Genomic DNA, 27,017 nt, shown 5'->3' with positions numbered 1-27,017 from the left:
CTGGAGACTGAAAACCTGGAATAGAAACGTTTTTGAGAGCTTGCATGCAACAACTAACTCAACAAGAGGTAAGCACACTTAAGGGCTGGAGGGAACATTACAATACCACTTTATTCAATGTCTGAACCACCCCCAAGACCTAGAGTTCTTCCAATATCTTCCAGTATCACTTCTATAACAGCTTGTTTATTCTTTGCTTGGCTTTGGTTATTCAGAGTTCTTTTCTTTTTTCATTATTCTTATTATTATTATTGAGACGGAGTCTTGCTTTTTTCGCCCAGGCTGGAGTGCAGTGATGCAATCTCATCTCACTGCAATCTCTACCTTCTGGGTTCATGCCATTCTCCTGCCTCAGCCTCCCAAGTAGCTGGGACTATAGGCATCCGCCAACGCGCCTGGCTAATTTTCTGTATTTTTAGTAGAGACGAGGTTTCATCATGTTAGCCAGGATGGTCTCAATCTCCTGACCTTGTGATCCACCCGCCTCAGCATCCCAAAGTGCTGGGATTACAGGTATGAGCCACCGTGCCCGGCCCAAAGTTCTTTTCTTATTGGAGTGCAGTTTGTTCCCTTATAGATTTCACCATCAGATCCTAGTTCTTCTCTGTCACACAGTAGAGTATGTCTGTTCTCTCCTTTCCATGACAGATGTTCAGAGTTTTTAAGACAGAGACTATGTCCCTACTTATTATTCCATTTTTCTTTCTAAAGAGGTGGAGTTTCTGGTTTCTCACTATCCTGGTGGTCTAAATATGCTCCATTCTAGGATGACAAATATATTAGTAAGACACATATATTAATTGAGTGGAAACTTCTTTCCTGGTAGGCCTGGTTGTGATCCCCGAATCCTTTCCAATAACTTCCAGGCAGTTACTGTACATTTATTTCTTAACAAAGAGATCTTATTTGTGCAACTACTATGTTCAAGTGCTATGTACTGGGGATGCAGCATTGGAGATGGAGTGCTGAACACCGCAGCCTGCTCTGGAGCTAACCAACACTTACAAAAGAAAGATGAGCACTGAGTTGAAGCCTCTTTTATACCTTTGAATGTGGCTTTTTGGTGGAGACACATTTTTCAAATCTGACTCTGATGTTCACCTGAAGGGTGTCCAGGTGGAGAGTGGTCCTCAGCTCCTGCGGAGCTGGGTCTACTGTGTCTCTTTCCCAAACCACTTTCATACCCAGAAGATCTGCTCTGCCTTGTTCTTTGCTGGCTGCTCAGAAGGCCCTGGTAGAAAAATACATGAAAAGCTGATGCCTCTGGCGATAATCAAAGCTTCATTTTACACTGGGAAACAGAGGCCTTTATTGGAGAAGCTCTTCAGAACATAATCAAGTGAATCCACTGTAGCTATGCTCCTACCGTACCTGGGGAATTCCCCCTTGCTCTCTCCCTCCATCATCTGAGTAATCTATTTTAGTTAAAGATGGTAAATCAAAGCCTTGAAAGGTCAATTAATTTTGCCCCCTTTCCCACTGATCCATGAGAAATGGTGATTCTCAGTGTAGCTGGCTGGTAGGGACCTCTGTCCTAAATTGGAAGAATGCTCCCCAAGAGACCACGTATGAAGTCCCTGGAGAAGTTATTCTGGTTGGAAATATAACAGGTTCTGTTTTTGAAAAGACTGATATTTATGGTATTTTTTTCTCTAAATAGCCTACTGGATCTCTCAGTTGTCAAACAATCTCTGCCCATTAACTTGTCCTTCCTTAGTAGAGGCTGCCTCTGTCAGTTCTTGGTAGAACAATTCCTTTGCTGTTTCTTTAAATTACATTCTTAGGCTCCTGTCTGTTGAGTTCATGGTGTGGGTGAGTGGGAACCGAATTTGAATCTACAATGATTACCTGGTGGCTTCAGGAAAATCACTTCCTTTCTGAGTTTGTTTCAGCTTTAAAATGATGATCTGGGAATATAGTTGGCACTCAACAAATTGAATAGACAATAAGTGAGGCTACAGAAGGCTGCATTCTCCTCTTAGGTCATATATTCAGTCAACACGTAATGATTAAGAAATAATAGAACAGGCTCTGTTCTGGGTGCTGGGGACACGACAGAGGCGAAACACACAAAGTGCCAGCTCTCATGGAGCTTGACTCCTAGAAAGCATGCACATAAATAGGTAAGCCAGTAGTGTGTCAGGTAGAAAATGCCCTATGAGTACTGGGAATGGGGAGGGTTGTGTGTGTGCGTATATGTGAGTGTGATTTTACACGTATAGGTGTGATGTGTGTGTGTTTATGTAGGATGATGAGGGTGGTCTCACTGAGGAGATGACGTTGGAGATGGCTGAAAGAAATGAGAGAGTGAGCCATGCATGTGTTAGAGGAAAGAGTATTCCAGGAGAAGGGTTTGCTGTGGGAGTGTGCTTGCTGGGTTTGAAACAGCAGGGAGGCAGTGTGCCTAGAGTATCATGAAAGAGGGGTTGAGGTCAGGGACTATAGGCCTTGGAGGCTACTGTGATGTCTCAGGCCACTTTCCTCTGAGCCATAAGGCCGGCATTGGAGGGGGTCAGCAGCGGAGTGGTAGATCACAGCTCAGTGTTCCTACAGGATCACTCTACAGCTCTTTGGGGGCATAGACTGGCTCTAGGAGGCAAGTGCTAGGGACATAAGGCCCTTGACTTTATTCTCAATGTTGCACAAGCTGCTTAGAATAATCCACAAGGATCACCACCTAAACCAGACTTCAGAGATGAAAAGGAAGACAGAAGCAATAGCAACAGGAGCAAGTGCACATTTTTAGATGTGCTAGTGAGTTAAGTGGCAGGGAGGGAGGATCAAAGTCTTCTTGCTAAGGGGCCAGAAACAAGCCAAAGGAACAAGCACAGAACAACAAAAAATGTGCATGCTGGGCCTTCACAACCAACAATGAGGGGCTGGCAAATCAGGTTAATGAGTGACGGGGCATGGATACGATGGAGGCCTTAAACATGTTAGACAAAGGCTGGTAGTCCTTGAACTTTAGAACAGGCCAACTTTAGAACTTTAGAACAGTGCTGGGATTATAGGCGTGAGCCACCGCACCCAGCCAGAGTTGCTTATTTTGACTGCATGTGTGTGGTTTTATTTTCCTGTAAAATATTGAAATCTACGTTACATCCTGGTGGGACTGAAACTTTAGAAAGGCCAGAAACTCCCTGTGTCTCATGTTCCTGTGCCCCCACCCCAGTGTACATCTGCAAGAGGTGATCAGTGAGGCGGTGGGGTGGGGGTGCTCATTTTTGTGTAGCAGATGGGGAGTCAAGAACATAAGAGGAGGCCTGCCAAGTTCCTTCCCACTTCTGGGAAGGGTTCTAGCCTCTTATGAAGAGAAGAATTAGCATGAAGGCAAAGTTGTTTACCTAAAGGTGTCTATGAGCCGAAGAAGTCCAGTAGTCATCTGCCCCATCCACTTCAACACATCTACCAGGAGTGCCCAGTTAGTGCCCTCCCGAAGCCGGGTGGAGGCTGCCATCTGCTGGTTGACTTGAGGATGTTTTTACCCAAATGTTTAGTTTGTCTTTCAATTTTTAGGGAAATCTGTGTTGACAGCATTTTCTCAAGACAAGATGCCGTCCGTTTTCTCTTTTAAACTATCACAGATTCTTATCAGGGTGGGTACTCTTCATGATCATTTTGACGGATGCTCAGAAGAATTAATCAATTAGACCAAGATGATTCCGTAACTGGAAAACATGGGATTTGAGCTCAGCTCTCCCTACAAAGATGGTGACTGTAAATAAATTGTTATAATCACATTGGCTTTGCAAACTGTAAAGTGTTATGAAGGAACCAGTAAATGGAAGGTGCTCTGAGTGTCCTAAATGGAAGAGTGGAGAAAAGAATAAATGTGCAGATGGATGTTCCTCAAGGCATTGTGACTTAAGGAGTCGGAGAACCCAACTTTGACACCTGGAGGCTGAGTGAACTTGGGGGAAGTCATTTCACTACTCTGAGAAACAATTTCTTAACCTGTAGTTGCAAATGTGCGGGCAAATGTGGGAACTTTTTTTTTTTGACTGAGTCTTGCTCTGTTTCTCAGGTTGGAGTGCAGTGGTACAACCTCGGCTCACTGCATCCTCTGCCTCTTGGGTTCAAGCGATTCTCCTGCCTCACCCTCCCGAGTAGCTGGGATTACAGGCATGCACCACCATGCTCGGCTAACTTTTGTATTTTTAGTAGAGATGGGCTTTCACCATGTTGGCCAGGCTGGTCTCCAACTCCTGACCTCAAATGATCCGCCCTGGCCTCCCAAAGTGTTGGGATTACAGGCGTGAGCCACCGCACCCAGCCGGAGCTGCTTATTTTGACTGCATGTGTGTGGTTTTATTGTCCTGTAAAATATTGAAATCTATGTTACATCCTGGTGGGATTGAAACAACTCTCAAGAAAGCCTTTTTCTACTTACTTTCCAGAGATTGTCATTCCTTTGGGAGCTCCCTAGGGAGGGAAGAGGATGAGGGGAGTGAGCCCTCTGCTGGTTGCTAATATGTCCTGCCAGCCCAAACCTGGGCAGCAGGCACATGCAGGGCACCCCTGGTACCCCATGGAGGCCGGGGGGCACAGGTGGCCGGGGGCAGATGCATTTCTACTGATGAAGCAGGCTTTCTAAGGAGCAATTTTGATGATGCCATCTGGGGCTGAAAACTCTTGGCAACTCTCAGCTGGGCTCCAGGACCCCAAGCCTTCAAGGCAAGGGCCTACCTCCACCTTCACCTCTGCTCCCCATGCCTTCATCCCTTGTGTCCAGCCCCAAGCCTCCCCTTGGCCTTACCACCGTTCTTCGTTTCTAGCTGCAGTCACCTTGAAGGAGGCTTCCCGATTCCTTCCCCACCCTAAACTACAGCTCCAGGAGTTAATGGGCCCCTGATTCCAGTTTCCCATATCCCTAACTAGCCCGCCTCAATTAAAAGTGACACCCACATCCAGGAAAAATTAACTATAGGAGTTGAGGGCTGCTCAGGAACAAGGGTGGGGACATAGAGAGCTCTCTGGGGTTGTAAGTCCCATGAGTTTTACTTTCTAAATATCTCTCAGAACCATAGCTCTGTCTACACGACACCACACTTAGCCAAGTTCCGTCACCTTTCGCCTGGATTCCTGCAGTAGCCTCCTCACAGGTCTCTTCCCACTTTGCACCTCCCAGCCAAAATCCAAACGCAACAAAAAAGGTGACTTAAAAAAACAGACGTGATCACAATGCTCTCCTCCTGGAAACTTCTCGGTAGCTTTCCATTGTATTGGAGAAAAAGAGCAAAATTTTTATTCTGGACCAGGAAGATCTGCATGGCTGGGTTCCTACTGACTCCTGAAACCTCATCTTCCACGATGCATCTTTTGCACCTATGCCTCTGGCTTTCTCTGTGCACAGCATGACAGCCACAGGACTGTAGAGATACTTGCCTTCTGCCTTCTGCCTCTCCCGCTTCCTTCACCTGGTTAACTCCTACTAGCTCTTTGGATCTGGGTTCAAATGCCTTTTCCTCAGAGAGCCTTCCTCATCAGATCCCCTTTAGATGTCTTCATAGCTTTTTACATTTGCTTTCAAAGCACAGCCCTCAGTTTGTAATCACACATTTGCTTGTCTGATCATGTGTTTGTCACTGACCTCTCCGGGGCACAGAGGCTGCACGGAGGCAAGTAATGTGGTTATTTTGCTCACATAGTGCTGAGCATAAGCGGGGAGGTGCTCAACACTGATTTTTAAGTGAAAAGAGAACTGAGAATCTTAGGAGAAGGGGACCGATGAGCACAGCCCACGAGGAGCTCTCGGATTTTCCAGGCTTAGGCAAGGCATGGTGGGAAGACAAGCTGGGGTGGGGCAAGATGAGAATGGGGAAGGAGTGGGCTGTGTAGCCAGCAGTTTTGAGACCATACAGGTCATAGGAGGCTCAGTGAGGAAGAATCTGCAAGGTGTGTCTCCTTCTGGAGAACAGACAGTCATGCCACACTGCAGAGGAGTATGTAGCCTGGGTTTTCATCAGAATCTCCTGCCCGGTTGCTGTGGTGCTTGGGGCAATCCCCAACCTCCTCTGGACTGCTGCTTCCTCAGAAGGAAAGAAATGAGCACGAATTCAATGCAACAAATATTCATTGAGCACATCTTCTGTGCCTCCTTAGGGTTTCTCACAGGCCCACCCTGTGTGACCACCCTACTTCAATACTGCAACCCTGTCTCCTTACCCTGGTCCCCTTTGTCCTTTTTTCCCACAGTGCTTGCTACCCTTGAATATACCATTTAATTTGGGCATTTATTACATTCATCGTTAATTGTTTTTTGTTAGAATATAAATGCTGTGACCGCAGGGACCTCTTCGTCTTTTTTTCACTGACAAATCCACACGGGAGGTGCTCCACAAGCATTTGTGAAATGAATAAAGTACTGTTTTCCATATAGTGTGGCTTGTTTGAAATGAATACGATATCTTCACTGAAAAGAACTTGGATTTTGGAATCAGACAGCCTGGCTGTGAATCTTGGTCTGACGCCAGTGGCGTGGCTGCGAGAAGCCACCTGACCCCTCTGAGGCCTAGTTTTCTACATGACATGGAATAGTTTGATTTGTCTCACAGGTGACTGTGATGTTTAGAAGACTTTGGATATTTAAAGTGTCAAACACAGTGCTGGGACTACAAGAGGGTCAGTAAATATCATGGGCTCATGGTCTAGGGAGGAAAGTGTCAGCCAAGGTATCTGGCTTCAAGCACCTGAAATAATCTAGGACTACCTAAGCTGAAAAGGAATTTTCTGGAAGGATATCAGGATGCTCATAAAATTGACAGAAAGTTTGAAGAAGCAGGCACAGAAAATTATCAGGAACCAAAGGAAGCCAGGTAGCAGGAACCATCAACCAGTCTGCCTTTGTCACTGCTGGAAATAGCTGTCACCATTAGAGAGAGACATGGCTGTACCCTGCATGGTGCTGGGCCACAGATCCCACGGATAGATGGCCCCATTACTAGATTCTATGGGGGAGCCAGTCTCCTACACTGTTTGTTTTGCATTCCTTGCTAAAGGTTAGAAGTCCCTCTGTGGGCATCCAATTAGCAAAGCCCAAGTTACGTGCCCATGCCCTGGCTATCAAGGAGAGGAGGAAAAGAGTATTTTCCTCTATGGCTTCCTTGCTGGGAGGTAAGGTTCTCAAATCTTCTAAAACTGGAAAGGTGTTTGGATGCTGGGAAGCTATTAAATGACCAATAATTACTATAGGAAGAGAGGCAGGAAGTAGAAATCGTAATGGATAAGGCCAGCAGGCAGCTCTAACAGTGGCACTCAGTGCTTCCAGGGATGGGAGAGCCTGCCGGGGTCCCTGAGGAGAGTTAAAGGAGAGGGGCTTTTCCAAAAGGTGTGGGCAGGGTGGAGTAGAGCCTCAGAGGCTAGCACACGTCCGCAAGTCTAGCAGTAGCTAGGGTGCCATGACCATTCCTAGGCTAGAGGGAGCAAGTGAGAGAGCAGTTTTCTAAACCTGAAGAGAGAGTTGCATGGAGACAGCCAGTTGACAGTGGCTATGGCTCTCTTATATAGATGCTGACAGCCCACTGTGATGCTGTATAGACGGAGCTGGGCAACAAGTGTCCAGACCCACCCCCACTCCTGGCCTCCTCCCTTCAATGTCCTGCTGGCTCCTCCCATTTTGACATCCACCTGGAAGCCGGGAATCATGGATGCAATCCAAATAGGGTGGTCTGGAAGTGCACAGAGCAGGGAGAAGGGGAGCAGATGAGAGAAGGAACAAAGGGAAGGTCGAACACCCTGGCAATTACTTCCTAATAGAGGTATTTAGACTGTTTCGTGGGGGCAGGGGTAGGGCCCAGCCTTAAGGGTGAAGTGGAATTTTAAGAGAACTTTCAAGATGGAGGAGGTTTCCTGAGCCAAGCCACAGAACCAGAGGTTGAAGGACACGTTTGAGAAATGATTAGCTTACACTAGAGACTGTGGTCTTTGAATGCCATAGCCTCAGACCCTGTTGCCTGCCCTGTCCCCATTTGGGTTATTACTGACTCCTGTTTGATGTGGCTTCTTCACCAATCCGAACGTGATTCTTGTGTGGCTTGTGGGGAATACCTTCAAGCTTAGGTACATCCACAGTTCTGTAGAGGGAATAGGGCTTGGGTTTAGAGACTTACAAGTCAGCAGCCAGTGGAGAGGTACGCCTCCAATTAGAGGCCTGGTTGCTACAGGGAGCCCGTTTGTTTGGATTTATACAGCCAGGAGAGCGTTGCTATGGCTGAACTGCATTCAACAGTTCTTACGATCTGGAACAGCACATTGTGTATATAACATGACAGCATTTATTAAAGCAAGATAAACTCAGCAACAAAGGATATGGCTGAAGCCATAAATTCCTCTGATCCTTGCTCCAGAGCCATCACATTCCATTTGAATGAGGCCTATCAGCCCAAACTTGACTTATTTTATTAAATAAGTCAATTTTCTGAAAATCCCTAAGAGAGTAAACTGGGAATTACTCTCCCCCCATATACCCTTGTTTCAAAAGAGAAATGCTATGTGTTGAGCAGTTCTGACTCACTATATTTGGTGAGGACTAACACACCTGCCATCCGGACAATGGGTTCCCCATCACTAGATGTGTTCAGCCTGAGGTTGGGGGAATATGGGCTTGCTCCCTTTTTGGGGACTGCAATGTAGGGGAGAAGGCAATATTCCTAACAGACATTCTTCCTAGTTCTAAGAGTTCAGGATTGTAGAAGCCTGAGGAAGCATCCAGTTGAACTTCCCCCTATATCCCATTCTGCAACCTTCACTCTCTTGCCACAGCACACATTTCTCCAGAGAAGGAGAGATTTAAGGGACTGGGAGAGAGCAGGAACATTGGAGCCAGAAGACCTGGGTTTAAATCCAAATTCTATTATTTATTGAGTAGTAACCACTATCAAGTCATTGAGTTTCTATGAATCCCAGTTCATCTCATGTAAAGTGATAATGGTGATAGCTAACACGTACTAGCACTTAATATACTCCAGGCACCATTCTAAGGGCCTCAAATGGATGACATAATTGATTCTTCACAAACATGTTCTGAAATAAGAAGTGTGAGTATCCCCACTTTACAGAAGAGAAACTGAGGCATAGAGAGGTTAGGGAACTTGGGAATGGTGGAGCCAAGAATTGAACTCAGGTAGTCTGCCTCTGGGGGTCTTAGTCCGTGTGTGGTAACAATCCTTACCTCAACTATATCACAGAATTTCTAGGAGGTTGCGTTAGAAAATGAGTATAAAAGCATCTTTTAAACCATAATCTATTAGTGTTAGAAATACTGAGTAAGATGCTGAATCTCAAGTTGTAAGCTTTTTTTTTTTTTTTTTTTTTTTTTAGAGACAGGGTTTCCCTCTGTTGCCCAGGCTGGAGTGCAGTGGTGTGATCATAGCTCACTGTAACCTCGAACTCCTGGGCTCCAGCGATTTTCCTACCTCAGCCTCCTGAGTAGCTGGGACTACAGGTGTGCACTACCACACTTGGCTAATTTAATTATTATTATTACTATTTTGTAGAGACAAGGTCTCACTATGTTGCTCAGGCTGGTCTCAAACTCCTGGGGTCAAGCTATCTCCCACTTCGGCCTCCCAAAGTGTTGGGATTACAGGTATGAGCCACCATGCCTGGCCTGTAAGCTTTTCACAAGCGTGTTCAATTTTGTCTATAAAAGTGCTTTCCTCCCTTCCAGTCTTTAGTCTCCTTTCCACCCCTCCTGCTTGACCACCACCTCTACTTACCTTTCCTATCCTAACATCCCCCGCTTTGTTCAAATGATTGGCTTTGGTGAAATTCAGACTCAACAAATTAAAAGCAAAATAACAAACTCAAAAGTACTTGTGCTTTTATTAAAAAAAAAAAAATACAATCAGGTACTGTCCAGAAATGTTTTGGAAAGAAAGATCTCTTGAAAAACCCTTAGTTTTCATCACCATCATCATTATTATATTAATAATATTAATCATATCCTTAAAATGAAAACAGTATTGCTTTTCTGGTTTCTGTTGTATGAAATGTAAAAAAAGGGACAGCTTCCAATGACACATTTAATCTTTGCTAACAAAAATAATAACAATTAATTATATAGCTTCATGTAAAATATGGCTGGTTCTAAAACAAACTACCCCTGTACATCCTACCCCTCTCCCATTCCCAGAGCCACCCAAGAGAAGTAAAAAACTATTGTGATGTTGTCACTGGAAGATTTTTGCTGAATCAAACAACAAAACAGAAATATGTTGGAGACTGATGTCTTTGGTGCAAAGAAAGAAATCACAGAGGAGGCGAGGCCCGTGCTGTCGCCGTTGGCCCCAGGGATCCATGGTCAGCTTTGACTCTCACCAAATGCCCAGGTGTGGACCGATGGTTGGGCTGGTTGTATTGATGCTTTGGTAAAATCCTTTCCTCGCTCTGGGCCTTATTCCTCTCTCACCCAGTGGTCCCTGGAATTTATGCCCGTTTGCGCCTGCCTTCAAGATTTCTGAAGTTGCTTGGTCTCAGTTTCATCTCAGCAAACTGGATTGAGTGTTCATGGCCCTTCCAGTGGAACCAGTTAACGCCCTGTAAAAATAAATAAATAAATAAATATATATATATATAAATAAGAAGGCCTCCAGGTTGGTTACTGTTAGGCAAGGTATTCACTGATGATTGCTATTTAGTCAAACTAAATGAGTTCTGCTTCAATTTGGCCATTTGGTATATCACAGCTGCCTCTTGCCTATCTCTCTGTTGGTCTGGGTTGTGAAAACTTTCAAAGGAACTGGCTGAATCTGACCCAAGTTTTCACCTGAGTCGAGTTGCCTGAGTTTGCATGGAGCTTTGGTTTTCCCTCTTGAAGCAAAATGGTAGCTGATGAAACCTGCCATCCTTCAGAATAGGTTCTGAAGGAATTCAGATCATGATCAGAAGTTCTAGAATTGAATAGCTATATACAGGGTATATATGTATGTGTCTGTAATTCACAAGATTCCTATGGAGTATTTTAATAGGGGTTTGGTATGGAATAGCAGAAAGAACATCAACAAAACACAGTTTTACAACTTGACGTACAGGGTTAAATGTTAGTGCTCTTACTTGAGAGATAAATAGTATTAAACAAGTTCTCAATATTTTCTGAGCCTTGGTTTTACTATGCTTTGTTTTGTTTTTTTCTTTCTTTCCTAAGATCTGACAATGCTGGCCTTGAAAGATGAGACGAAGATTAAATGAGTTTGTAAAGGAGCTATCACAGACCTGGGCACATCATAGGTACTTGGTAAGTATTACTTCCCTAGTCTTAAGTAGGGGGAAATATCCTTGAAATTTTGGCCAAGGCTTTCTACAAGAAAAAACTGTATTTGCGTCTTGGCATCCAGGTTCCAAGTTTGACTCTTTAGCGAAGTCTGCAGATGGTAGAGTCCACCCATGAAACCCCACATGGCCCCTTGCCCCACTGTGGGGAAGTTAATGGCTAGTGAGATGGGAGAAAAATAGAGACACTTTATTTGCTTCTAATTGTTTGGCATTCACTGACATGGGCAGTTTCTGAGTCTTACAGGGATGTGAGGTTTAAGAATGGCTCATTCGGCCAGACGCGGTGGCTCACGCCTGTAATCCCAGCACTTTGGGAGGCCGAGGTGGTCGGATCACGAGGTCAGGAGATAGAGACAATCCTGGCTAACACAGTGAAACCCCATCTCTACTAAAAATACAAAAAATTAGCCCTGTGTGGTGGCGGGCGCCTGTAGTCCCAGCTACTTGGGAGGCTGACATAGGAGAATGGTGTGAACCTGGGAGGCAGAGCTTGCAGTGAGCCGAGATCGCACCACTGCACTCCAGCCTGGGCGACAGAGTGAGACTCCGTGTCAAAAATAAATAAATAAAAATAAATAAATAAATAAATAAAAATAATAAAAAAAGAATGACTCATTCATCTCATGGGCAAATCCGCTTGTAATCACTCAGTTACAGTGAGTATGGTAGTCCAACAGCTTGGTGCACACACTGCCTGCCTTTGCCCCGGTTCTTTCCTCTGACAGTTCAGGGATGGAAGCCACACCTTCTTGTACTGTGGCAGGCACTAAAGCCAGAGAGGGAGGGTGACTTCACAGAGGCTACACAGCAGCGGGAGCAGAGCCGGAGCTGGGGCTCTGCTCCTGTGGCTCCTTTCCATGTCATCTCTTTCTTCTTCCATAATTGAATGGAAGGATGGAAAGAGAGGCTTGCTTTCTGACATGTAGCTTGCTTTTTTTGTTTTTTTCCCAGAAGAACTTTGTATTATACAAGTATTTTGAGACAAGGCAATAAAGATGATAAAATAGTGCTCAGAATGGAAATATTGATGAAGTAACATAATAAGATGGAAACAACACAGGACTGCTGTCAAGAAATGTCCTGTGACTCTTACCTGCTCTGTAACACAGGCATGAAAAACCACATCCTAATTCCTGCACAGGGTAAAAGTGATAAGCACTTGAGGTACAGAAGGTAAGAGTGCTTTGAAAAGTGCCAGAAATTATGTAAGGTAAGGTCTACACTTAAGGTCGCAGGTGTCATTTGTTAGCAGTTAACTAGAGCATAAACACATGTATCAAAGTTACTAATATTGAAAAGCAATACGTCCCAACATCTGCTGTATGTCAGGAATCACTTGTGGAGTATATCAACCCCCCATTCCCGCTGCAAAAGCACAAAAACAAAAATGCAAATATGCAAAAAAAAAAAAAAAAATGAGATGCTGTGTCTTGCCTGAGATCATTGAATCAGAATCCCTGAGGTTATCATAAAGTAGAATTTGGCTCTTTGCATTTTTATAAAGTCCCCGGGATTCCAGTGAGCAGATCTCATAAGAATCCTTGCGGTCCAGGGATCAGTGTGGTATGGCCTTGAGGGAAGACCCATCCCTCCTCCCTGGGATGGTGACTAAGTTCTGTAGAGGGACCTGGGCAGGAGTTTGGTTATGATTAAGTGGTTAGTCCCAAGCAACTTTATACTTTTCAGGAATGTGCCAGTGTAGGCAGGGCTCAGAGTAAGGGAGATTACTGAATTTGATCCGTTCGCCTGTTTCTAAAGGGGATCGAAAAAAATCTGTTTCTATGAATACAGAACAAATGCTAGAGGTGTGTGTGTGGTGCAGGGAAAATGCCAGGGGCTGGAAGTGGGGAGAGCTGGCTCTGCTGCCAACTTCACTCTGTGACCTCAGAAAAATCAGCTTTTTCTGGGCCTTGGTTTCTTCACAAAAGGTGGAGATTTAAAGTCTGTGGACTTCATTTCAAGGTATTCTTGGGATTCCAAAGGTGCCCCAGGCCAGGGGTTCTGTGTCATCAACCCTGCTTCGTTTAAACGGCCTCCACTTTTATCTGCTTTACTTTTGGGGTTCAGACAGAGATTTTGTCTGAGCAAAGCTTTCTGTTTTTGGAATCCATTTGACCAGTGTTTGTCCTTGGGATCACCAAGGGTTAGCCTGTGCTGTTTCTATTTTACCTGGCCTGCAGTGTCCTTGAGAGTGCTCATTGTCTTGGGAAAAACATGTTGTCATGTAAGTAGGGTTCCTGCCTCCTAGTCTCTGCTAGGATAGGGGGTTAAATTGTACTTCCATCGGCCCCCTCCTGCTTCCCAAGCCTGGCCTGCTCTGGGCCCTCATGGTCCACTCACCTGACTGTGGTTATTGTCCCCATATCTCCCCATCAGGTTGACACGGTGACAGTTCCTGTACCAGAAAGCCCCCTTGTAGGACAGAGCACAGTTGGTGATGGCTGAATCCGTGTCCTTGTCGAAGGTGGAGAAGGACCTGCCGTTGTGGTAGGCCATGGAGTCACCTGGGAGAGACAGAAAATATGTACCTGAGAAATCCCAGCTGAAATTTCCCTCCTGGACTGTAAAGGGCAGAACCAGAGGTAACAGTTGAAAGATTCTGGGGGTGGGACTGGCCTTGAACATTGAATGCAGAGTCAGCATTTAATGTGGAACTGAATGGGACATGAGTGTCATCCCCCCTATTTATTTCCAACAGAAGCAGCTTCATGTGGTGGGAAGAGGGCTGTAGCTGGCTTTGGAGAGTCCCACCTTTTCACTTTTTGGCTGTGACCTTGCACAAGTCAAGCCTCTTGTTGAACCTCAGTTTTCTCATCTACACAATGAAACTAGCACTTTGATTCTATATACTGAGCAGTGCCATTGTGACAATGGATACAAAGGCATATGCTAAACAGGTGGCATGGCATACAAATACTTACTTTGATTGTTCTTATTTTTATGACTTTTCTGCATTCCCTTTACATAAAAGATTTCAGAGGGTAAGGTGAGAAGTATGCATTTATTAATGGTATGCTTTTCTCCCACAGACAAATATTTATTAGTCATAATTAAGCCCTGCAGACATTAGATGTCCCTAAATAACCTCTGTATCACATAGTTACTTTTTAAAGTGTTTATCAGACCAATGTTCCGTGATTCTTAGACAAGAAGCCCATTTACATGTAGTACTATTTGGAAATCTAATTTGTAATTTAATATATTGAATTTCTGAAGCATTTCAGTGCCATTGCTTTGTGGGTCTCCTCACTCCCAATCCAGCAATCCAAATGTTTTGTTGTGCACAAACATTTCAAGACTCTGAGGCATTCTACTGTGATAATTTGGAGCAAGTTGTCGAAGGGACCCAGATACCTTTTTAAATGATGATGCTACCCAGAGCATGAGGACAGCATGTAGATATTAATGAAACAGGATGCTCTCCTGCAGAGGGCGTGGGTGCAGCCAAATCATGCAAGAAAATGCAGCCTTACAAACGTTATCTCAGTAAAGGGAAATATTATGGCTCATTCCTCAATGGAAGTACAAAGAGGAACAGAGGTCACATTCCTGCTGCTTAAGGAATTTGCTTGCCCTATAACATTATTCTTCTTGCCTGAAGCTATCTCAACCAAAGAGGTATTTATTTCCAGGTAATAAAATGCCAACATTCTTTGAAGGATTCAAGAACTAAAGCAGTGTTTGCCCCTGGGTGTCTCTCTTTATTGTCACTAAATTGCCATCTCAAAAGAGCTTTGTGCCTCCTTCGGCTCAGCCTGGCTTTTGGCAAACTTTTATCTGGCAACCTTTTCACTTTATGGTTGTTTTCTTTCAGGGCTCAGGGAGGTTGGAAACGTGCCAAGCATGTGTCTCTTCTGCTCTCACAAACATAACAGAAAGCCACCGAAAGTGGGCATGGGTTGCATGAGGGTGGTCCACACTCTCAGTCCTGACCCTTCTTTGTCACCAAGAACACCGTCGGATGCAGTTTTCTGCAGCTGGGCTTGCATCCACGTTCTACAAGCTGTTTTACCTTGGGCAAATCACTGAGCTCTTCTGAACTTCTTTCCTCTTCTGTATAAAAATAACATCTTCATAAAATGGTTTTATGAGGAATAAATGAGATGAATGCAGGTGGAATGTCTACAAAAGAGAATGGTACCTAGTAGGCCTTAATACATGTTGTTTCCTTATTTATTTCTCCTCTTATGTGGAGCCAGGAAACCACACAAAACCACTTCAAGTCCAAGAAATCTTCAAAACCGGAATGAAGGTTATGAGCCAGACAAGGAACGAAGGGGCCACTTGAGAGGCAGTGACCTTCTATTCATGAGGATGCAGGCTGAGACTAGATGATCACATGGCAGGAATGTCTTGGAAGAGATTCAAGCAGTTAGGTGATGGAGTGGGTGGTTTGCTATTCAAAGTGTGGTCCACAGACCAGCAACACCAGCTACATCGGCATCATCAGGGAACTTGGAGAAGATGCAGAATCTCAGTCGTATCCCAGACAACCTGTGTCAGCATCTGGACATTCACAAGATCGCCAGTGGGTCCATATGCCCAGAGTATATTGAGAAGTGCTGGATTGGATGAATATTAAGGCCTTTGGGGGATTTTTTTTTTAAAATCAGTTTACAACTGGTATCTAAAACTGGGTAAGGAAGACACACTTTTTTTGAAAGATGGTCATTAGAAATCAATCCTGATTTTCCTGATTCCCAACCTACTGAATGTTTCAGGATCCGAATATCTACCCAACACTTTTGAATTGCAATGTTTCTGGATTGGCACTCAGTAGGTATTCAAATATTTGTTGATTTAATAAATGGCTGGATTAATGAGGAAGGATTGAAAGTTAGAGAAATAAGCTGTAAATGCCAAGGTCTCCATGACTTTGTAGGCTCTAAGTGCAGCCACTACTGTACCTGCTGTCCCGCTGTACCCCTCCACCTTCAACTTGTAGCGAGTCTTGGCATCTCCCACGCTGAACTTGTCATAGACAGCAAAGGCTGTCTCCCCATGGTCCCGCAGGTCCACCCGGAGCTCGTACTGCCCTTGGGCTGTGATTTTGTTCAGGTTGTCCAGCCCTGCGGATGACAGGCAAGGGTTGCTAAGAAGCACAGGTGACTGAGGCCCTCATTTCTATTTCACTCTGTAAAAGCAGCAGCTGGGTACACTTAAAAGAGGGCCAACCGGGCCTGGTGGCTCATGCCTGTAATCTCAGCACTCCGTGAGGCAGAGGTGGGGTGGGAGGGGGTGGGGTGGGGGTGGTGGGAATCACTTGAGATCAGGAGTTCATTATCAGCCTGGCCAACATGGCAAAACCCTGTCTTTACTAAAAATACAAAAATTAGCTGGGTGTGGTGGTGGGTGCCTGTAGTCCCAGCTACTTGGGGGGCAGAGGCAGGAGAATCACTTGAACCTGAGAGGCAGAGGTTGCAGTGAGCCGAGATTGTGCCACTGCACTCCAGCCTGGGTGACAGAGCAAGACTTCATCTCAGAAAAAAAAAAAAAAAAAAAGGGGGTGCCTATCATACAGGCCTGGGCTGGAAGCTCAGTCTTATGCTTGCTGGAGTAATACTAGGCCAAATATGTGATATTTCTAAGTCTCAGGTAAAATCGGGTTGACATTTTTGCCCCAGTTCCAACCTTCCAGTGCATTAGTGATGATCCAAGGAGATAAGGTGGTGAAAGTACTTTTTAAACTCTAAAGTGCCTTACAGGCCAGGCGCAGTGGCTCACACCTGTAATCCCCGCACTTTGGGCAGCTGAGGTGGGTGGATCACCTGAGGCCAGGAGTTCGAGACCAGCCTGTCCAACATGGTGAAACCCCGTCTCTACTGAAAATACAAAAATTAGGAGGGCATGGGGAGGGTGCCTGTAATCTCAGCTACTTGGGAGGCTGAGGCAGGCGACTTGCTTGAACCCGGGAGGCGGAGGTTGCAGTGAGTTGAGATCACACCACTGCACTCCAGCCTCGGCGATAGAGTGAGACTCTGTCTAAACAAACAAACAAACAAATAAAAAAAATAAAGTGCCTTACAAATGAAGGGCAATGAATAATATGGATAAATGTTTATTATAGTATGATAAACATTTTCTGACCTAGGCAGTGGTGCATAGAACAATGTTCTCTGCAGTTAGGTGGTTGGAAAGTGTGGGTTGCATGGATGAATGGATGGGTGATAGGATTATCGTGTTGACTTGGGAGATGCCAAATTTCAGCTCAGCTGTTCATTGGTTAGACTCCTATGGGCAAACCACTCAGCCTTTTTGAGGCTGTGATTTCATCCATGGGAGGTGGTGAGGAGAGCAAAAATCACCTGGTGACCATCAAGTAGGCCTCGGAGACAAAAACTCCTTAACTGAGGAATTTAGAGGTAATTAGGCTTCTCTATATCTCAAGAAAGCATCTGGTTCCAGGTTTATTTCCTTAAAATGTATAGGTAACTAGAATTTCTGTACATCTCTGGAATACATGCATATCGAAACTCATTTTGCAACCCTTGCTGACATTAAGTCACCAAAATGTCCACAAATGTAATCATTTATCATGTTCTACATGGCTAATAAGGTCCAAATTACACTTAAGCTCCTGCCTTAAGGTCCACAAATACCCCTAAGGAAAAATCCACTACAGGGCTCTAAGTCTTTTTGCAGCATTCTTTCTTTCTAATAAACTTTCCTTTTTCAAACCTATACTGTTGTTGGTAAATTCATCTTTCCAACCTGCTAGCCAACCACTCTGACACCTGACACCTTGCCCACCAGGTGGCAATTGAGTACTTTGTAGGGGTGCTCTGGGGGTTAAAGGTTATGGCTCTAAGAAATCCATCTTAGCACCTAGAGCACAACCTGGGGCACAGGAGGGAAACGGTCAATATCAGTGAGGAGGGTTCTATGACTGGTCCAGAGAATGACTTAAGGCTAACACGTAAGTTTTGGCTCTTCCTTAATCAGATTTTTATTTTTATGTGAAAGGAAAATAAAATCTTGGGACCCCAATTTAACTCTGGCAAAAGGAAAAAAATAAACTGAGAGCTGAGTCATGCAAGAAACTGCCTCTCCTTTTGTCCCTAAGCAGATGCTACAGATAAAAGGCCAGATATCTCCACAGGTCTTCACTTTATCTTATGTAAAGTGCCGATTTATTGAGTGTGAGATGAATACATAATTGACCATTCTCTTTTTTTGTCATTCTGCTTTTTTAAATCATTCTGCCTTTTTTTTTTTTAAAAAATTTTGCAACATGTGGTTTCAGTAATGTGACCATACCCTCCCTCTTTCTCCTCCAGCCCACTTTTCCCCTTTAAATACTAAAGCTCTCATTATCATCTTTCAAAGAAAAAAAAAAGGCATGGACCACAGGTTGTTCCTGTGGCTTTTCCCCTTTAAATACTAAAGTTCTCAATACTATCTCTGGAAAAAAAAAAAAAAAAAAAAAAAAAGGCACGGACCACAGGTTGTTCCTTTGGCTTTGTGTTCTTTTCTGGGCATGCCTTTAACGTTGGCTAAGTAAACCTCTAAACTGATTGAGATCTGTCTCAGATAATTTTTGGTTTACATTTTAATGATTCAGAGCATTTAAATAATAGTCGTTTTCATTAAGAATTTGATATTCTGTGTCTGCCACCAGAACTAGTGCTTCTTCCTAATCTCTTTCTCTCCCATAGGTCCCTGGGGGTTAGGAAAAATGACAAGGAGGGCAGAAATGGGCATTTTAGATACAAACATGCAGAGCTGCATTACCAAGCCAGAATTCTTCTCTGCGGTCCCCAAATCCAGCAGCATAGGCCTTCCAGTTTTGGTAGAAGTTCTCATGTCCATTTTTGCGTCTCAGGAACACCTATAAACATATCAATGAATCTGGGTGTACTTAAGCTATTGCAGGAAAGAGGGCATCGTTCTGACAGGAAGGAATGTAGCACTGTGGAGAGAGCATCAGGCTCTGCTCAGTCCATCCCTAAATTGCCATGTGACTTTGGGTGGTCACCTCCCCCTCTCTAACCCTTGGTGTTCTCACCTGAAAAACAGGGATTAAAAATACCACCCAGTTTTGGGTGATAGTGATGTGTCAAAGTAGGTTCATTGATTGTAAAAAATGTACCACTCTGGTGCAGGATATTAATAATGAGGAGGTTGCATGGGTGGGTGTGGGGTGTATATGAAAACTTTCTGTTCACTTAATTGTGCCATGAACCTAAAACTGTTCTAAAAAAATAAAGTTTATTAATTCAAAAATACACTACCCAGCCCCTATGGTAATGGGATTGGAATAATTCACCTAGAACTCTTAGCACAGTGCCTGGTAGATAATAAATGCTTAGTCAGTGCTAATTAATGTAAGCAATGGGTTCAATGATCAACTGTCATTTATACATCACAGAGTTATTTGATGAGGATCTGATGAGATAAACTTCAAGAAACTTATCTCCCCGTTTCAAAAAGTAGCCAGCGTGTTTCCCATTCTTTTGTTTAAGAGAGAATTCCTGAGTGCCTCTGTGTGACAGGCACTATCTCGCAAGGCCTCACACATGTGGGTATCAGAGTGCACCAGGAGGAGATCACTCTCTTCTCCTCCCCATGCTTTGCCCTCTCCCTCCTCCCCTAGGCCTGAGGGCTCTGCAGTTCCTGGTGGTACTCACAATCCATCCACCCCCATCAGAGGTCATGTCACAGAAGACTTCCAGCGCCTGGGCCTTATCACCATTCAGATAAATGGTGTAGAGGCCAGAGGTCGTGTCTCCATTCAGCATTGCTTGGGAGCAGTCCTTGGGGAAGGGGTACAGGAGTCCAACTGTGGAATAAGAAGAAATGGTGATGCTGTCAGAGCAGGACGACTGAGCTGGAGCTTAATTCTCAGCTTACCTCTATGGACTAAATGCCTGGGGAATTTCCAAGTGCAATTATGTGATGCAAACAATTAAAAACTTGTAGAAATGGACAATTTTGGAACTATGCCTAGTAGATAAGTCTTAGATGTGATGATCATAGCAGTTCTTCTTTCTGATCCGAGGACATTCATCTGAAGTTGTATCATCAGCTGTTTTCTTATTTATTTCACAGCCCTAGTATAAGAGCATCTTTAGGATACAGTCATAGCATCTGGCATAAGATCTGGCAAAGAGGAAGCACCTTCTTTGGCAGATGTGTGCAGAATGACTGTTCCATGAATTGTAAAAGGCAGGGCTCTCCAAAGACCAGCTCCTCTGATCCTTGGGAATGGATGCTACTCTGACTTATGAAAGGAACAACTTGCAGGTTTGCTATCTGCAGAAGATACTTTGTGGCAGGGAGGCTCCCTGGGCATGGAATATCTGAGCCAAACTCTGTAACTCAGAAGATAGTCTTGAACAGGTCATTTGCTCTCTGAAAGCCTCTGCTTCCCTACTAGGACTTTGAGCATAGGGCCCACTATACCAGCTTGGTGGGAAGACCATTTGTGATTTCGAATGTGGATGGGCTTTGTAAACACTGGCATGATGAAGGAGAAAGAAAGAGACTTTGAGCTCATGTTGGACTCTGACAATAAAAGGACCACACACTTATATGGGCCACATGCTGAGCTAGGAGTTCACATGCAACACCTCACGAACCTTTGCAAGGTCCTGGTGACAGAGGGATTATTATTAATCGCCCTGTATAAATGAAGAAGGTAAAGATTATAGGATGGAAGTAGCGTTCTTAAGGCCCACCTAGCAAGTGATAGAAATGGGGATTGAATCCAGATGGGCTCCCTCCTTTCCTTTCACTGGGATGCTCATTACCCTCCCATACTTGCTTTCATCAGGCTTCCAAGTAGCAACAGTGAATCAATTCTTTTCAGAAGTTTGTTTGAAAATTTTAAGGTAGAAGTCAAAGGGGAGGTCGAGGGTTGATTCGGTCAAAGTTAGATCTCAAGGCTGGGTTGCACCCAGGGCCTCCTTACTTGTGGTGAAGATGGTCTGGATCATATTGCTCCTTAGGGGCCCATTGAGTGCCTGGATCTTGGCGGTGTAGTGGGAGGATGGGCTTAGGTCTACCAGGCTGTAGGAGGTGGTGTCTGGACCCACAATGACTTCCTAAGAGCAGAAGAAAGAATATAATGGCTTTTGGTCACAGAAATTCTCAGGGTATAGATAACAAGTCATTCTGTTTATAAGTTCATTTACCCATCCATTCACTTATTTACTCGACAAGAATTCATTGAGTACCCACTCTGTGCCAGGCTCCATGTGTGCTGCTGAGATATTAGAGATGGGGAGAGTGCAGCACAAGCAAAGGTCCTTGGGCCAGAAGGTGCAGAGCAAGTTAAAATAAATGAGGAGGGAGGGACTGCATCTGGTAAGCATGAGAGCACTGCTGTAGACTCCAGGGCTGAGGCTACCACCTGCCCAAGGCCCTGCCAAACTACGTTGGGAGAATGGGATTGTAATGGTTAATTTTATATGTTAAATTGGCTAGCCATGGGGCCCAGATATTTGGTCAAATATTATTCTATGTTTCTGTGAAGGTGTTTTTTTCTTTTTTTCGGATGAGATTAATATTTAAATCAGTAAGCTTTGAATAAAGCAGATTTAAAACATAAAATGAATTAATATAAGGAGGCAATAAGTGACCTCAACCATACTTACTTCAGGTGTTAGAACAGTGGAAAATGTTACTAGATTATGAAGGGCCTTTAAATGACAAGCTTTGAAACTTAAAGTTTATCATTAAAGGGAGTGAGGATCCCCGTAAGGTATAAATGCTAAGCTTTGGAACTTGAAGTTTATTATTATAAGGAATGGGGAGTCTTGAAAGATGTTTGGACATGCCAATGACATAAACCAAGCTGTGCTTTAAGAAGCTTAATCTGGTGGCAAGATGAATCACACAGGGTAAGGGACTTTGAGGTCAGTTAGGTCAGTGGTCGCTAAATATAGTTCTTTATCACTCTGAGAAGCTTTAAAACAATATGATGCCTGGGCCTCATCTCAGACTGACTGAATCGTCAGAGCCAGAAGTTGGGCCTGACTATATTTAAGAAACTTCCCAAGTGATTCGAATGTGCAGTCAGTTTGGGGATCTCTTGTGTTAGGAGATGATTAGAATAGCCCCATAGGCGTGGTATGATGAAAACTTAAGCTGACCCCACGTGTCTCTCTTCTAGAACAGGGATATCCATGAGAGACAGATGTTGACCAACTCTAACTACACTTAGAGTCTGTGGCTGGTCTCTGGGCTGCCGTACAGAGGAGGTGATTGGTTTCAGTTTACAGGAGGTCCTCTTTCCACATCCTCTTGCTAGCTTCCAATTCTTTTCAGCAAATGACCTTAGTGTCTGGGATTGGAATTCAACCTACACTCCTAGTAAACCAAACACAACGCTGTTCTCTACAATCTGCAAACAGTCAGCTGAGTTTGGGCAGTTATGAATCAGTGCAGATGCCCCGGAAGGTTCTCCTGTATCCTGGGAACTGGTAAGGTACCTTATCCTGTTTTTTTCAATGGGAGAATTGAGCTCCAGAGAAGCTAAAAGACTTGCTCTCATTCCATAAATTGTTGGAGGCAGAGGATGCTCTTCCATCCCGGTTTCCTAACACCCTGTCCAGGACTCTTTTCTCCTATACCAGGTTGATTTTTTTTTTTTTTTCTAAGACATATAAAGCTGGTGAATGGACCTGCAGAAAAGTAAACTGGGATGAGTGCTTGTTTAATACCCAGAGGCCTTTATGCGGCCCCCCAGTTCTACTCCCTGGGGGAAAGATCAACTGTCAGGGATAAAGCTGGACTCATTGCATTACTTAGGAATGCAATTACCTGTCAGCTCTCTAGGCTTCTGTGCAAAGCCATTTTCTAGGCAATTAGGGTACTCTAGATCAAAACGAGATTCATGATTCAGGTAAACACAGAACCCTAGAATGCCTGACCAGGAGAAGACCTCAAAGATGGGTAAGTTCAAGACATTCATTTTACAGATGGGAACACTGACACCCAGAGAAGATAAAGGACTTGCTTTAGCTCACACAGTGAGATAGTTCATTGTTATATCAACTCCAGAAAGGGGCATGATAGTAATTAGCAATGTGTCCAGTTCTTGTTAAATATGACAGATTGGATATAGCCACTCATCTCTACTTGCTTCTGAAACCCACTAAAAAGAGAGCAGGAGAATGTGAGGTATAAATCCACAAAGATGAGGGGAATGGGAAAGGAGACAGCACCAGGTGTGCCGTGTCAACAGAATCTTGGTAGATAGAAAATGAGTGGTAGAGAGACCGTGGAGGGGAATGAATGAGGAAGGCTGAGGTTAACTAAGGAGCATGGGCAGAGCTAGTCAGAGGCTGCTTGGTGCAAGTCACAGAGTCCAGCAAGTTTAGGAAAGGAATGTGTACAAAAGCAGAGATGTCTTTAAAGGCCAATGTGGAGTGTGGTTGAACAAAAGTTTGGTTTGTTTGATTTTTTGTAACAAATAGACTCTGAGATCTCCCCATTCCCTCCAACAGTCTAAATGACTGCCCTTTCCCATTCAGATGGTAGGCTGAGGTTTACTCTCTGGAGAGGATGAGACAGAGAGGAAGCTCCAGATTCAAATCCACTAGGCTCAGCCTTCAAGGAGGCCGAGGTGCTACACTGGAAACATAGTGAGATGAAAGTTTGTACACAGTGAAAGCCCAGGCTTTATGACACTGTTATTTGGGGGTTCCCCAAGAAACCTGTTGGGTACTTGCCCAACCATTCTGCAGGGAGCCACAAAGTTTACAAGCCCTGCCTGTGCAGGTGGAACTCCCAGTTAGCTCTTTCATTCCTAGTTCAAATACAAAAAGACAGACCATGATCAACAGACGTTGGGTGGATGTCTCCAATGTGAAAGACAGACACCCAAACCAAACCAAACCTAACAACAGCAGCAAAGCAAAGGAACTTGGAACAAACACTGTGCAGGATATAAAATAAAATACCAGCAAAATATTCTTAGAGATAAAGAGATGATGATATATGAAGCACAAACAAAACAAAATGCCAGAAAAACATCAATGTGTGGAGAATAAGCAAAAGATATTGGAAATATAAAGTAAGATAACCAAAATAAAAAATTCAATAACAAGTTTGGAAGGCAAAGTTTAGGAAATCTCCTTCACTTGTCTGAAGATCTAAAGTTATTTCAAATTAAAAGGTAAAAGAAAGAAAATTCTTGGATAGAGAATATAAATAATATAAACACTGGATAAAAACAGTATTAATAGTTGATATAAAAAGAACATGGTGAAACATATTACAATACATAACATAAAGATACCATCTGCAAGATAATACATATGGAAAACATGCAGAAGAACCTTTTGGCCTTTGTTCAACAAAATATTAAAGGATCAAGATTCCAGCTCCTAAAATGTCCTCAAGTCTTGTAAGCAGTGGTTCTTGATCTTGGCTGGCTATCAGAACTGGAGTCTGGTTAAAATGAAAGAGACTGGAGAGTATGATTCAGAAGGTCTGGCATGCCGTCCAGTCTCTACTGATTTTTGTTGTTTTTTTTTTTTTTTCCAGCTCCCCAGATGCACTGGGGTAGAAAAACAGCATCAGGTAATTCTTCTGTACTTTAAAGATCATGAAAATGCTTCAACTAGCATTAAGGAGTTGTTGTATACTTAAAATACCTTGACTGTGCCATCCACCGATTCATAGACCAGCAGGTAACCAGTGACTGATGCCCGGGGTGGTCGCCAGGTAAGGAGGGCAGTTTCTGACTGAACCTCAGTAGCAGTCAAGTCTCTTGGAGAATCCAGATCTGGAGAAGATAGGACAATTAATATCGGATAAGGTCAGCAAATGTAGGGCAGAAATTCGGGCTAGGTATCAAGAAGACCGGGTTCAAGTCCTTTCCCTACTACTGAACTATGTGACCTTTGGCAAGAACCTCCTCTTTGTATAAATAAGGTGGTTGAACCAGATGACCTCCAAAGATGAATTCTCTATGGTTTATCTCGTCCTAAGGGCTGGATGTTTCTAGCTGGCCTTGGTTGGATTTAGAGAGAAATATACAGCTGTGAACATCATTATCAAGCCCCTTGTTTCTAAATAAGAGGACAGATGAATGCTAATATCAATACCCCGACAGACAGGATGGTTCCTCTGTTTCCCTGTTTGCTATAGTTTGTAAAAAGCTCTCAATGTATAGAAACCTAACAAACATCTAGGAAAAACTGCCTAAAAAAATCTGCCTCTTCAAAAATATTTTCCTGCCTGGAACATGTATCATTAAATACTAGGTTTAGGGCCAGTGGGAACTGTTTTTCCACTTACAAAGCCCTCCTCTTAAAATCTTTTCCTTGCCCGTGGGGAAACCAAGGTCATTTCAGTTCAAAAGGAAATGGTGTGTTTCTTCAGGCCTTGACTGAGTGGGCACTGGTGAATTTAAGTGATGCTGATGTAATCACATTGCAAGGCCCTGACTTAAGAAAGAACTGGCTAGCAGTTCTCGTTTAAGATGCAGGCTGTGGGTGGGCATCTCAGAAGGGAGAGCTTCCAGCTCTCAGTGTCTTTGTACCTGTTGTGAACTTGGCAGTGACGGTTGAGCTCTTCTGAGGCCCTTTCTCTGCAAAGATTCTCAGTGTGTATTCCGTGGCAGGCTCGAGGTCGGTCAGAGCATACTCCACTGTGTTCCCGGACACCGTGCGTGTAATTTCTGGCACTAAACATGAAATACACATACCAAGGCAGTCACCTCTCACTGTCTGAGCCATGAGTGGGCTTGGAAAACCACATACACACCTCCTTCGAACATCAAAACTTTCAGTGACCCTGCGGAAAAGCGGGTCTGATTTCTGAAATGACTCACACTCTCTTTCTCTCTCTTGAGCACTCACCTCATGTGTAAAGGATTTATCATATGGAGACTTAATTTTTCCAGGCCCCAAATCAGAAGGAAGGGGAACTCGGGGTCAGGAGATTTTTTTCCCACATGGTACTGGCTGGAATCACTTTGCCACTGAGACCAAGGTAGAGGACGGTCGGAGGGACATTCCCAAGCCTTGTGCTGCCCAAGCTTAATTTGTCCTGGTGCATGCTCTCCTCTCTTTGTCACTTTTTCACATGCCTTTTTATAATTTACTAAATGTTATCAAGTCATTAGACTGAGGGGCCACAAAAATTGGACAGCAGGCTGGGCACGATGGTTCATGCCTGTAATCCCAGCACTTTGGGAGGCCAAGGCAGGTGGATCACGAGGTCAGGAGATGGAGACCATCCTGGCTAACATGGTGAAACCCCGTCTCTACTAAAAATACAAAAAATTAGCCGGGCGTGTTGGCAGGCACCTGTAGTCCCAGCTACTCGGGAGGCTGAGGCAGGAGAATGGCATGAACCCAGGAGGTGGAGGTTGCAGTGAGCCGAGATCACGTCACTGAGCTACAGCCTGGGTGACAGAGTGAGACTCCATCTCAAAAAAAAAAAAAAAAAAAAAGGGAAAAAATTGGACAGTGGTAGCTGCAACAGAGCCTGACCACTATGTCTCGGGCCTGCTGGGTCATGTCCAATGGTGGAAAGCAATACCGATCGCTGTGCCCAGGGGCATGTGTTTATTTCCTATTCACAGGTGACCAACCATCCTGGTTTGCCAGGGACTGAGGGGTTTCCTAGGTGTGGAACTTCCGGTGCTAAAACTGAGAAAGTACCAGGCAAGTGGGGACAAGTTGGTCACCTTACCTCATCATTTGTGAACACCCCCCTCTTCTAAACCAAGCCCCTTGTTTGCCCTGAATCTGCAATCTCCATGGTTCCCATGAACTATACCTGATTCATTT

At 44.2% G+C, this 27,017-nt stretch overlaps 1 protein-coding gene across 8 annotated transcripts in view; it reads right to left on the bottom strand.

Annotated features, from left to right (window-relative positions):
- Window positions 1-9,803: 9,803 nt before the first annotated feature.
- The window catches only part of TNC (tenascin C), a 98,291-nt gene continuing 81,077 nt past the window's right edge, over window positions 9,804-27,017 (bottom strand). For all 8 annotated transcript variants that reach the window (XM_050762030.1, XM_050762033.1, XM_050762034.1 and 5 more), the window contains 8 exons: window positions 25,763-25,906; window positions 24,873-25,003; window positions 21,182-21,314; window positions 19,899-20,050; window positions 19,003-19,099; window positions 16,179-16,340; window positions 13,612-13,775; window positions 9,804-10,536 (listed from right to left, as the gene is read on the bottom strand). In XM_050762030.1, the coding sequence (XP_050617987.1) occupies window positions 10,426-10,536; window positions 13,612-13,775; window positions 16,179-16,340; window positions 19,003-19,099; window positions 19,899-20,050; window positions 21,182-21,314; window positions 24,873-25,003; window positions 25,763-25,906 (1,094 nt within the window). In that variant the 3' untranslated portion in view covers window positions 9,804-10,425. The remainder of the gene's footprint in view (window positions 10,537-13,611; window positions 13,776-16,178; window positions 16,341-19,002; window positions 19,100-19,898; window positions 20,051-21,181; window positions 21,315-24,872; window positions 25,004-25,762; window positions 25,907-27,017) is intronic.

This window comes from Macaca thibetana, chromosome 15, assembly GCF_024542745.1.
Source record: "Macaca thibetana thibetana isolate TM-01 chromosome 15, ASM2454274v1, whole genome shotgun sequence".
Lineage (NCBI taxonomy): Eukaryota > Metazoa > Chordata > Mammalia > Primates > Cercopithecidae > Macaca > Macaca thibetana.
The sequence above is the reverse complement of the archived record's forward strand: the minus strand, read 5'-3'. Positions and strand labels throughout refer to the sequence as shown.